This window comes from Dermacentor variabilis, chromosome 10 (assembly GCF_050947875.1).
Source record: "Dermacentor variabilis isolate Ectoservices chromosome 10, ASM5094787v1, whole genome shotgun sequence".
Taxonomy (NCBI): domain Eukaryota; kingdom Metazoa; phylum Arthropoda; class Arachnida; order Ixodida; family Ixodidae; genus Dermacentor; species Dermacentor variabilis.
In genome coordinates this window covers 117,859,658-117,872,370 of record NC_134577.1, presented here as the reverse complement: position 1 = coordinate 117,872,370, position 12,713 = coordinate 117,859,658, and the positions used below count along the sequence as shown (strand labels likewise).

General features: G+C 48.1%; 1 protein-coding gene across 1 annotated transcript in view; it reads left to right on the top strand.

Moving 5' to 3' along the window:
• The first annotated feature begins 2,885 nt into the window (after nt 1–2,885).
• LOC142559687 (uncharacterized) overlaps nt 2,886–12,713 on the top strand; it is a 60,056-nt gene continuing 50,228 nt past the window's right edge. Inside the window, exon 1 of the mRNA XM_075671251.1 lies at nt 2,886–2,992. Within this exon, the coding sequence (XP_075527366.1) occupies nt 2,898–2,992 (95 nt within the window). The 5' untranslated portion in view covers nt 2,886–2,897. The remainder of the gene's footprint in view (nt 2,993–12,713) is intronic.

Genomic DNA, 12,713 nt, shown 5'->3' with positions numbered 1-12,713 from the left:
TTTACGTAAATCAAACATTTACGCTCCAGCGCTGATCTCACATTTTTCTCCGTACGCACCATTGTCACGCCCAAATTTAACAGCAAGACAATGATTTTAGAGCAAGAGCTCTACTGTGCCATGCCTCGCAAGGTCATTCATCGCGTCGCAATGACCTTGAACCGCCGGAGCACAAGTCTGGCAGATGTGACGTCACGCTATGTGATACGCTGCAGAGAGGCGTCGCAGCTGAGTTCTCTCGAAGCCTCGCCGCTGCGGTACCGCGTGACTAGGCGAGGGTCTAACGCCTGCTTCGCCGGCACTTGGTCGCTCACTCTCGCCATGGATGGCGCGCTGGCTGGGCCGTCTGTCCGTGAGCTTCAGCACAAGCGAAAGGCTGAATCCAATCATCCAGTAGATATAGTCGTACGGTAGGCGGCGACATCTCAATTAAAGGCAAAGTTGCCTGCTGAAACCCTGGAGTAACGGGAGGCCATATTATAACGTTTTAGAGAAGGTTAACAAGCGCGGAAGCGTGCAAAGATCCAAGACACTGCAACCGCCTAACACGAACAACAAGAAGGAGACGAAGCCGTGGATACAAGCAACGGCAGCCACAACGAACGTTTGACGAACCACACCCTTCGGCTGGCGGCAAGCTTGACTACGATGGCAATGTTTCACCGCGACTTCACGGATAACCCGTCCGGCAGCGTGTGTAACGTGTGTGAAAGACTGTGGTCTAACTTTGATGAAACACTGTATGCCTAGTCTTTGCAAAACCAAGCCAGACAGACCTCTTGCTCGTCATAACTAGGCTCACAAGAGTTAAACCTCAGCCATTTTTTTATCGAATTCTATTGGACGTTAATCGCCTTTCAACATATTTATTGCGATAGCAATAATATGGACACTCCAGGCGCATTTTGCCGTCCGCGTCGCCGTAGCCCTGATGTTCCGTATAATGTCAAAGTGCGATAACACCGTCGGCGCGCGCCGTAAAGGAAGCCGGCGATCGCGGCGTAATCCGGCGCACGCGGGGGAGGAAAGCGGAGGGCAAACGCGCCGTCTTCCGGCGTGCGGAAAGCCGTGTGTGGATGGGAGGGAGGGAGGGGGGCTGGCTTTGGGTTTCTGCAGCAGCTGCGTATTTCGCGACTGGGCGCAAGGGGAGCTGACGATGACGGCTCAATCTCGCGCGCGAAAGGGCGGAAAGTCGAGAGGCAACACGGAAGGTAAGTGGGAGGTGCGGTTTCGATATGCCCTGCCGGCAGCTGCGTACTTTGCGCGGAGGCTCGCCGTGACGCGCGCCGTATCTTGACAGGGATCTGCAGACGGCTCATGCCTTTGTGTGCGCTGCGTTCTCGCCGCTCTTTGCGTTGAAGCGATAGACAGCACGAAGGTCACATTGCTCACTGCTGCTGTCACGCGTGCCTACGCCAGCGTTTTGACAGCGAGCGTGCACGGTCATCGAGTGTGATGTGTTAATGCTTGCCTGTGCGCGCTGACATAATGCTTGATGCCATTCAGTCATCAAGCGAATGTTTCTAAATCTATACGGCCGATAAAACTACTATCCTTCCTTCGTATAACTGTCAACTAATGTGCTGTTGCAATCGATCGTTCGTCTTTCGGGAGAACCTGCTACCTTTTTGCCATTTCTGCCTCGGCTTCTATGGACTGCGTGCTACCCCAAGGTCTAGCGTGTGTCGTTCGCATTGTGTAACCAGTTGATCCAAATAAATTATTATTATTATTTGTTTTGAAAAGACATGTACATTTGACAGGAAAGGGAAAGCCAGGATTAGGCTGGCAACTCCCACCAGAAGGGGCGCAACACCTGCCTATTCTTCAGAAAAGGAGGTGACAGAAACACAGATATGGAAGATAAGAAGTAGGGGAGGAAATAGGAAGGAAAGATCAGCAGGACAAATCTAAAAGAACAAAGTAGAACAGGCAGTACAGGTCACATACCGTAGGGCCGATCACTGAAGTTCACGCTATTACAGAATGTTAAATAGAAGAAATATTGTCGGAGCTACGAACGTGAACCTAAGTTAGGTCATTCTAGAAAAGTAAGTAGAGTGAGATGGAGCCTGATCGCGTAGAGATGCACAGCCACTCGGGTGCAAACATCGAGCGTCGTACACCGCAGGCCAAGGAGATCTTAATCCCTCACTAGAGACATGCGCTGCGCACTGAAAGCGGGACACTCCAATATCAGGTCCTGAAGTGCCTGGCAGCAACTACAAGACGTACACGACGGACTTGCCACACGTTCTTGTCTGTGTAAACGTTCGCACGCGCTCATAGAGCCAACCCTTAGCTCGAGTAGTAGCGCGACGAGTTCGAACGCGCACACGGTGCGGCAACGTTCCATTTGCGACGCGCTGGTCTGGATATTGCTTGGGTAGGTGGCGACGAATCAGCAACCGAGCGTCATCAAGCTTCCACGAAATTTCAGGGCAGGCACAGTTGTTATGAGCCAAAGAAAGCAAACATAATTGTAGAAAACAGGACTTGCGCAGAAACAAATCTTTGGACCGTTACATTGAGCACGGCCCTCGTGCCTACTTTTATTGAAGTCTTCTGGCTAGAATATGGTCCATAAAGTGATTTCAATGACACATTGAAAGTAAATAAAACAATTGAAAGGGGCTCATTCTTTGTTTGTTCTGTTCTAAAGGAAATGTTCTAAAGTAACGAATGCGATCCAAGTAACACGTAAATATCACTCTGCGCCGTACTCACAATCACTTGTCAGGAAAAAAAAAATAGATGAATGCTATAAGTAAATTTCGTTGTATCTAGTGCTGCATTTAGTGCACTTGCTGAGAAAAGAAGCAAGCGTGGGAGGACATAGTTAAATTTATCTGAGTAATCAAAATGCTGTCCAATACGCAGCGTCTCTGAAAAGCGACATGGCGCTTTCACCGCCAGCCGCATCTCTTCTGCATCTCATGGAAACGGAATCGCCGCAAGCAAATGGACCATGTGCTGATCTTTCAAAGGACAGGTATGTGAATCGTTTGTCAATAATGTGTCTACGCTAGACAATGCATCGAATCAAAATGCAGAACATCAGTACAAGCTGAAGAAAGTGTGGGTTCTTAAAACAAAGCCTTAGCTTGGGGCCTACTCCCATGCACCGGCTGCAGGCCATAACGTCATATAGATAGCTACCTGCCGCTGCTTATCTAGAATCTGCTGGTTATAGCAGGGATATGTAATTATATTCGTTTTGTTCCGTTTATTGTAGTGCAGAAAAAGAAAGCAAGCCACAGATTATTGGTGCAACAAATTAAAGTGGCTCAAGGAGAAATCGCAAGCAGTCTCTTTTTACTCTGCCGATGTGCTTTGTTGCGTACTCTAGGGTAGCGTATCGTACTGCTGCCGAGTTGTAGCGGCGCCTGCCTTTCGAAGCTCAACCGACGTTACTTATTGGGTAGCGTGGCGTTGTCGGCGGGCTGCAGGCATCCGGTAGACCATGGCGACCAAGCAAGGGCGATACAATTTCTAGTGCGAAACTTGCACGGTTTATTCAAAGGTAGATGAAAGAAAATGAGAAGAGCCTGATGATATGTAGTGTTTATTGGCGCAAGGGCCAAGTGTGGCCAAAGCGCGCCAAGGAAGTGGTGATGAGTACTGAATGGAAAAATGGCTTATGTGACGTGGCTGCAGAGAGGCCTAAAACTAAGAGCTATAAGTTGCATAAAATACACAAGGAATAAAAATATGAGAATGGCTGAAGTAGGGTATGCTGTAAGTATAGGATGTTCAACAATGGTGTAATGGCGTTACACGAATAAAAATGGACAGGTGATTGTTGTTGACAAATAGCACAATAGCCTCAGCTGATCCCTTGAGTACAAGGGCCTGGAGGCATGTGCTATAACAAAGGTTTACATCGCAACCGTGGCCTCTCGCAAGAGGCCGTGTTACGAATTTCTTGCACAGAAAACGTGGAGCGTGTCAACGTCGTTTAAAAAGGCTAAGGTAGATTGCATGTGAAATAGCGGTTCTCTGCCTAGAAACAGTGCCAGGTGAAGTGGTATACACTGACTGTATGCTAAAGGGAAGTGTTTTTTCCTTTCGGCTTGTGTTTCGCGGCATTCTAGGAAGACATGCTGAACACTGAGTGTCTCCCCACATCTACTACACATTGGACGCTCACCGCCACTCAACAAAAAGCTATGTGTACCGTAAGTGTGCCCTATTCTGAGACGACAGAATAGGACATCACTTCGTCTGGACTTGGTCAGTGATGGCCAGTATCCTAAATGTGGCTTAACTATGTGGAGTTTATTAAGGGTTTCAGAGTCCCATTTATGCTGCCAGTAGGTTCTGAGTTGTTTCCGTAAGTATGGCTTTAGGTCTGAGAAGGGAACGGCTGCGGACATGTTGCAAGCTTTTGTGTCTAAGGAGGTAGCAATTCGGTCTGCCAGGACGTTACCTTCAATACCTCTGTGTCCAGGCACCCAGCATATCTTTACATGTTGGCCAGAGACATAAATAGTACAGAGGAGAGAGAAAAGATCTGCAATTATTGGATTTCTGTGGTTGAAGCATGACATCAATGTTTTCACAACACTTAATGAGTCTGTGTATATGACCGCCTTACGTAGTTTTAACTGTTTGATGTGTTTTGCAGCCGACCATACTGCATACACCTCTGCTGTAAAGATGCTTGTTTGAGGGTGCAGAACATCGGACTCGGAAAAGGATGGGCCGACGGCTGCGTATGACACGCCAGCATGTGATTTAGACGCATCTGTGTAATACTCTGGACAAGGGTATTTAAATTGTAATTCCAGAAAATGCATATGAATGTGCGCCTCTGGAGCGTGCTTCGTTACCTCCACAAATGACGTGTCACAGTCAATGGTTCGCCCCAACCACGGTGGAAACGGCTTGGCAGAAGCCATTAGTCTATTTTCATGAATATGAACATCCATCTCCTCGCTCAGCTTTGTCACACGGATCGAGAATGGCTCTCTGGCTGTAGGTTTGTTGTGAAAGAGTGTTGCAGAGGTCATATCGTTTATGGTGGGATAACAAGGATGGTTTTCGTTAGCATGTACTTTCAGAAAATAATTAAATGTAGAATATGACCGCTGCAGATCGAGCGACCATTCATTCGATTCGACATACAGGCTTTGAATCGGACTCGTCCTAAAGGCATCGGTGGCAAGGCGGATACCAAGATGATGCACAGGGTCCAGCATCTTGAGAGCACTGGGTGTAGCTGAGTGATACACAACGGCACCGTAGTCTAAGCGCGATCGTACAAGGCTCCTGTAGAGGTTCATGAGGCATTTCCTGTCGCTTCCCCATGTTGTATGTGACAGTATTTTCAGGATGTTCATTGTTTTGAGGCATTTAGCTTTCAAATACTTGATATGAGAAATGAAGGTTAGTTTTGAGTCGAGTATTATGCCTAAAAATTTATGTTCAGTGTTGAGTGGTATGTGTTGTCCATGCAGCATAATATCAGGTTCTTGTATCAAGCCTCTTTCTAGAAAAAAGTACACAGGAGCTTTTGGAGGGGTTTAGCTTGAAGCCATTTTCGTTTGCCCATTTTGAGACCTTGTTCAGTCCGAGTTGGACTTGGCGCTCGCAGACAGCAAGGTTACAAGACCTAAATCCTAGTTGTACATCGTCTACATATATTGAATAAAAAATTCAGGATGGAATGACTTCGCGGATGGAGTTCATTTTCACAATGAAGAGGGTGCAACTAAGCACGCCCCCTTGTGGCACACCAGTCTTTTGAGTTAATAGCCTGGACAGGGCATTGCCCACTCTAACACGGAATGTGCGGTTAGTCAAGTAGTTTTCTATCATATTTAGCATATTGCCGCGTACGCCCATCGCAGATAGGTCTCGGAGGATTCCGAATCGCCATGTTGTGTCATAGGCTTTCTCCAAGTCCAGAAATACAGAAAGAAAAAATTGTTTGTGTATATAAGCCTCTCTAATATTTGCCTCAATGCGAACAAGGTGGTCTATTGTTGACCTATCCTCCCTGAAACCACATTGAAGGGGATCAAGTAGACGGTTGCTTTCCAGGAAATAGATTAGACGCCGATTAACCATTTTTTCATATAATTTACACAAGCAGCTCGTTAGTGCTGTTGGTCTGTAACTACTGCCTAATGCGGGGTCTTTGCCTTGCTTATGAATTGGGATGACAATAGCTTCTTTCCATGAGGATGGAATATGCCCAGATAGCCACATGGTGTTGTAAAGACACAGAAGTGTGTTCAATGTTTCTGGATGCATATTCTTGATCATTGCATACATTATGCGGTCACCACGTGGTGCTGAGTTGCCGCAGGAACACAGAGCAGCCTTCAGTTCAGCGAGACTAAACGGCCGGTTATAAGGTTCATCTGCTGCGCATTTTCGTTCAAGGCGCTCTCGCTCTATGCGTTCCTTGAACTTTAGGAAAGTTGGCGCATAGTGTGATGCACTAGAAATATTTTCAAAATGCTTACCCAGAAAGTCAGCCTGATCTTTCATGGTGTCGCCTTGAGCGTTTACTAAAGGAAGCGGTTGTGTTTCCCTGACCTTCAATCTGTTCACCCTGTTCCATACCTTACCTTCATCCTTGTACGAATTGATACTACAGATGTACCTTTCCCAGCTTTCTCGCTTAGCACGTCGTCGTGTTCTCCTGCCCTGTGATTTTGCCTTCTTGAATTCAATTAGATTCTCCGCATTTGGTGATCGACGAAGCCTGCCCCATGCCCTATTCTGCCTCTTTCGCGCTTCTTTGCAATCTTCGTTCCACCACGGGACACGTCTTTTGGATGAAAAACCATTTGTTTGTGGTATACACTTTTGCGCTGCGTCGATAATAAAATGAGTAAAATATGATACGGCATCATCTATAGTATAGTATTCTAAAGAGTCCCACGGTAAATAAGTACATTCTTGAAAACTTTTCCAATCGGCTGAGGCTAATTTCCATCGAGGGACATGCGGTGGAGAATCATACTGTGTTGTTAAGTTTAGAGTGACTGGGAAGTGATCACTTCCAAAAGGATTCTTGATGACATTCCATTTCAGGTCAGACAGAAGACTAGCAGTACCAATTGCTAAGTCTATAGATGAGTATGTGTTGTGATGCACACTGTAATAAGTCGGCTCCTTCTTATTAAATAGGGATGCACCGGATGTCAAAAGAAAATGTTCGATCAGCCGACCTCTCGCGTCACAACGGGAATCTCCCCACAGGGTGTTGTGGGCATTAAAATCACCCACGAGTATGTAGGGTTCCGGAAGCTGATTTATAAGGTTGTAGAAGTCTGTTTTGTGAAGGTGATAGTTTGGGGGTATGTAAATGGAGCAAACAGTAACCAACTTATTAAAAAGAACTCCTCGCACTGATACTGCTTCGAGGGGTGTCTGTAGGGCTACATGATGACAAGCTATAGACTTGTCTACGACAATTGCTACGCCACCGCACGACGCGTTAGCCTCGTCACGGTCTTTTCTGAAGATGGCGTAGTTACGAAGAAAGTTTGTTTGTGTGCTTTTCAGATGAGTCTCTTGAACACACAGCACCTTTGGATTATATTTATGTAGGAGTTCCTTGACATCATCTAGATTGTGAAGACCCCTGACATTCCAATATAATATTTGTGTATCCATAGTGAAAGTGTATGGTGATGTGTGTTCAAGAGAGGAAAACTATGTTATTCCACAGGAACCTTGCCAGGCCCTGTGATGCGGGATTTGCCTTTTTTGGGCAGCTCCTGAGAGCTTCGCCGATCCTTCGGCGTCCGAGACGCCGGATACACTTGATGTATCCATCGCCTCCATAGAGGCGCTGGATGCCCGCTCGCGGTGTACGTTCGCGGGTGTTTCGGGCTTCTCTGTGCGAACAGAGGCCCTAGAAGTCGTGGAGCCTGCAGGTCCGGTGGACTGCTGGCTCTTGCTGGGTTGCGGAACAGCACTAGCTGATCCCGCAGTGGGGGCGAGTGGCGCTACCGTCGGTCCACCTTGCGTGGTCCTAACGGCCGCCGAGAACCGTTGTGGCACTGCCCCCTGCCGTGCCACGTCGGAGAAAGAAGGCCCCACAAACGAGAGGCGTTTTCTAGCTTCTTTGAAGGAAATATTTTCTTTTACTTTGAGCGTGATAATTTCTTTTTCTTTCTTCCATCAGGGACAAGAGCGAGAGTATGCCGGGTGTTCACCGTCACAATTTGCACAGTGGGGTGGATCATTGCAGTTATCTGCAGGGTGCTCATGTGATGCGCACTTTGCACAGGTGGTACGGCCCCTGCTGCTCTGAGAGCCGTGACCGAATCTTTGGCACTTAAAACAGCGTCGGGGGTTTGGAATGTATGGTCTTACATTTATTTTCATGTAGCCGGTTTCGATTTGTTCAGGGAGTGTGCTCGTACAAAAGGTAAGTATGAGGTGTTTTGTCGGAATTTCTTTGTCGTCACGTCGGATCTTAATTCGCTGTACATTCGTAACGTGTTGGTCTTTCCAGCCTTTTAGGAGCTCTGTCTCAGTCAGTTCCAGCAGGTCCTGATCTGATACTACCCCTCGTGTACTGTTCAATGAACGATGAGGACTTACAGAGATTTGGGTGTCGCCAAGCGAGGTGAGCTTTTGCAGATTTTCATGCTGAGCTTTATCACGGACTTCAAGAAGAATGTCACCACTGGCCATTTTCGTGACTTTGTATCCTGCACCTAGGGTCTCAGTTAGGCATTTCGCGACAACGAAAGGTGATACAGTTCTTACGGTCTTGTCGGGGGTTTCGCTGTGAATCACGTGGAAACGTGGAAAAATTTCAGTGGGCTTATTAAAGAAGTTGAAACATTCTTCGGTGCGCCCTCTTTTTGTGAGAGGGCGATCAGGAAGCTTGGGGAAAGAAGAAGCCATAAAACCATAAGTAATTTCGGCAGTGGTGTCAGCCACCCACCATGGAGCCCAACAAGGGGACGTGACAGGCCTTGTAAATAAACGAGGCCTGCCATCGCCAGCTGTACACAACCACTATAACCAAATATGATATAACCAAGCTTGGTTATTTCACACGAGGTTAACCCTAGCTGCCAGAAGGATCAGAAATTCAGAAGTGAGAAGAAGACAGGAAAGCTGGAAAGTGAGAGAAAGACGAAGGGTCGAAGGAGAGAGAGACAGGAAACGGCAACTACCGATTTCCCCCGGGTGGGTCAGTCCGAGGGTGCCGTCTACGTGAAGCCGAGGCCAAAGGGGTGTGTTGCCGCCGCCGAGGGGCCGTAAAGGTCCAAACACCCGGCATTGGCTCAACCCCCAGGATCCCCTTTTCCCCGAACACGGCTAAGCCGCGCACGGCTAAACGCGGGAGGGTCCAACCCTCATGTGCTCGGGTACGTGGTGTCGCAACACACCAAACGCCTGCTGACGCAGACGCCACTGCGGGGAAATGAGAAGAGCCTGAAGTGTTTAAAAGTACATTTCGGAGTCCCTTAAATAGGCTCTATACAACCTTGCTTCCATCGACGTCACGTGCCCGGCATAGAAAAAGCTGCTGCAGAGAAGAGCTATACCGAGCTTGCTGCAGAGAGGAGGTCGTCACTCCTCCTGGAATTGTAGACGCCTGTCCGTCTCTTCTGCGCGTTGCGGGTTCGTGGAAGTTCTCTAGGTCCAAGTCGAGGAAAGGGCCTCTCTAAACTCGCACACCCACAACACACACAAAAGAGGCCTGTACGCTGCGGGACTTCCCGCAGACAGGCAGACACTCGAAACGGTCATGGCGAATTAGGAAGTCACGCTTCATTTCGACGAGGCCTGGTGGAAGAAGGTTGGGTGAGAGAAAGTTCTTTGTGCACGAGGTGCGGGACCCCACTTCTAACAGCATCTCCGGCGGGGGAGGAAGATCCCGACGTGTAGGGGCCAGCAGCCGCTGTACGAGGGATCGGCGTTTCGGTAGCAGAATTCCCCTTAGAGGTGACGAACCCTTAGTTCGTAGCAGGTAGATTCCTGGGAGTGGTCATCAGTCCTCGTGGCGCTCTTGTGACTTTTCTCCCTGGTCCACTCCGGCGAAATCGGTCTTGCAAGGAGGTGTCGCTGCTTTTCGTCTCCTGCGTGGGTAAGCATTCACCCCAGAACAGTGCCGGACCGACAATCACAAAGTAGCGAGCACAAGGCCACCCTCCCTCCCGAAGACACACCCGGGTTTAAAAAAAAAAAGAAAACCCGCTACACCTTTCCCATTCCCTACGCGCGTCCTCCCCCCGCTGAACACTAAAAACAGCCATTTCTTGAAAGCGTTATGACGGGGTTATTAAAACCATCGAACAATCGACTACACTTTGGAAAAACGTATGAATTCGGAGAAACGCATGAACGAACGTAAAAATGCCACGGAAACCCGGATGAGCATGAGGCTTTCGTTACTCTAGGGGCAACGACTCAAAGCATCGGCATTGCCGTTAAGCTTACCCTTCTTGTAGCGAATATCGAAGGTGTACTGTTGAAGAGCTAAGCTCCAGCGCAAAAGACTACCGTTTTTCGTAGATTTGGACTGCAGCCATGTGAAGGGACAGTGGTCAGTCTCTATGGTGAACCTTGAACCAGCGATATAGCAAGCTAGCTTCTGCACCGCCCATACTACGCAGGCGCATTCTTTTTCTGATGCACTGTATGCTTCCTCACGAACTGAAAGTTTTCTGCTGGCGTACAGCACAGGGTGTTCGTTCTCGTCATCTCTCTTTTGACAGAGTACCACCCCCATACCCCTGTCACTGCATCACACTGAAGAATGAATGGCTTAGAGTAGTCGGGCGCGTTCAACACTGGCTGACTAGTTAGTGCTTTCTTCAGCGTACTAAAAGCGTTTTCTTTTGCGTCATACCACTTTACCGTTTGTGGCTCTGTTTTTCTAAGAGCATCCGTTAAAGGACTCGCAATAAGTGTTTAAAAGTACATTTCGGAGTCCCTTAAATAGGCTCTCTACAATCGTGGGCGGGACCTTGCTTCCATCGACGTCACGTGACCGGCACAGAAAGAGCTGCTGCAGAGAGGAGCTATACCGTGCTTGCTGCAGAGAGGAGGTCGTCACGCCTCCTGGAATTGTAGACGCCTATCCATCTCTTCTGCGCGTTGCGGGTTCGTGGAAGTTCTCCTCTAGGTCCAATTCGAGGAAAGGGCCTCTCTAAACTCGCACACCCACATACACATACACACACAAAAGAGGCCTGTACGTTGCGGGGCTTCCGGCAGACAGGCAGACACTCGAAACGGTCATGGCGAATTAGGAAGGCACGCTTCATTTTGACGAGGCCTGGTGGAAGAAGGTCGGGTGAGAGAAAGTTCTTTGTGCACGATGTGCGGGACGCCAACCCTAACAGCTTGCACGCTTGTCAGGCTTGCAAGTTGAAGCTTGTCTATTCAAGTGCATGTAAACGCAGAAATACGTTTACGAGACGACCATTTAAACAATTTGAATAACACTTGTGCCATTTCAGAGGGAAAAGTAGATTCTCGTGACTGTCAACTTTCATATCGTGGCCTGGATGTCTTTACCGAAGTTACCGAAAATTCATAGGATCAAATAAATTAAAGCACAAAGTTTAAATATCTGGAACCCTTACACTAATACTAGACACATTGCAGTTCAGTAAACTGCTTCCGTTAGAGCATGTAAAGCGGACAAAATCCGTACATGAATTTACAGCCCATGTCAATTTGTTGCACTGTTTAGAAGGATTTAGCAACGGTCCCTCTAGCAAAGCCGTGTTATATTTGGGGGTAGTGTAAGGTCCAGTAGTGTGGGGGTAGTGTAAGGGGTAGTGTAATGTTTTTATTGAAGAGCTACAAAGTTGTAAAAGCGATACTATCGTTCTCTGAAAGTTTGCAGTATTCGACAGCTTTTAATGAAAAGTTGGTGGCCTGAATGAAACAAAATTGGTTCGTCCTTCTTGGAGTTTATTCGTTATAACACGAAGATGAAACTTATTTTAAGCAGTGTTATTTTTGTAAATTCACAAATACAATTCATAAATGTGCAGTTTTTATTAATCACAATTTCACTCGAAAGGTGAAGCAACGACAGCAACCGCACGCGTGCGAGGCCTGTGTTGTTGAGCAGCTTAAAATCAGCTCCCCGCAGGTTGCCAGGCGTCATAGTTGTATCCGACTCGACGGTGAGTCCGTATGTGGCTGAACTGCGCTGTTAACACATGGCGCATTTTTCGCGTGCAAAAACGTACGCATGCAAATGCCACCGCCGCCGACGCAAGAATACGTGCACGAAGGAAATACAAACAATTGGACTCGCCGTGAAAACCCTGCCTGATCGCGCACGTTCAGCAGGGGACCCCGCTGCTCGCGTTTTATCCTTGACGAATATTGGATCACGACAATGGTAGACCAAAACTTTCCACAGCGCGAACGTGTGCAAACCAGAAAGCGCACGCCGGCCTCCAACCAGACCGCGGGCCAAGGTGTTCCGCCGAGATGATGCGTGGATGGCAACGCAATCTGGTGGCGTTCGCCGACCGTCTCCTTTCAGCCTGCACCATCTCATAAATCGGCAAGGTAGCGCCGTCTCACGGAGAGGCCAAGGTATTAGAGTGACGACAATGTAGGCGGCACGTATGCACTTAGGACAGATCTACAGTAGGGCCCGGTATAAGACAATTTCGTGTTAAAGCCTGGCACATGAGGCAGGCGACGAAGGTTTCAAAGACGGATTTTGGCATGTAAGGAGCACGCGTGCGACATAGGCTACA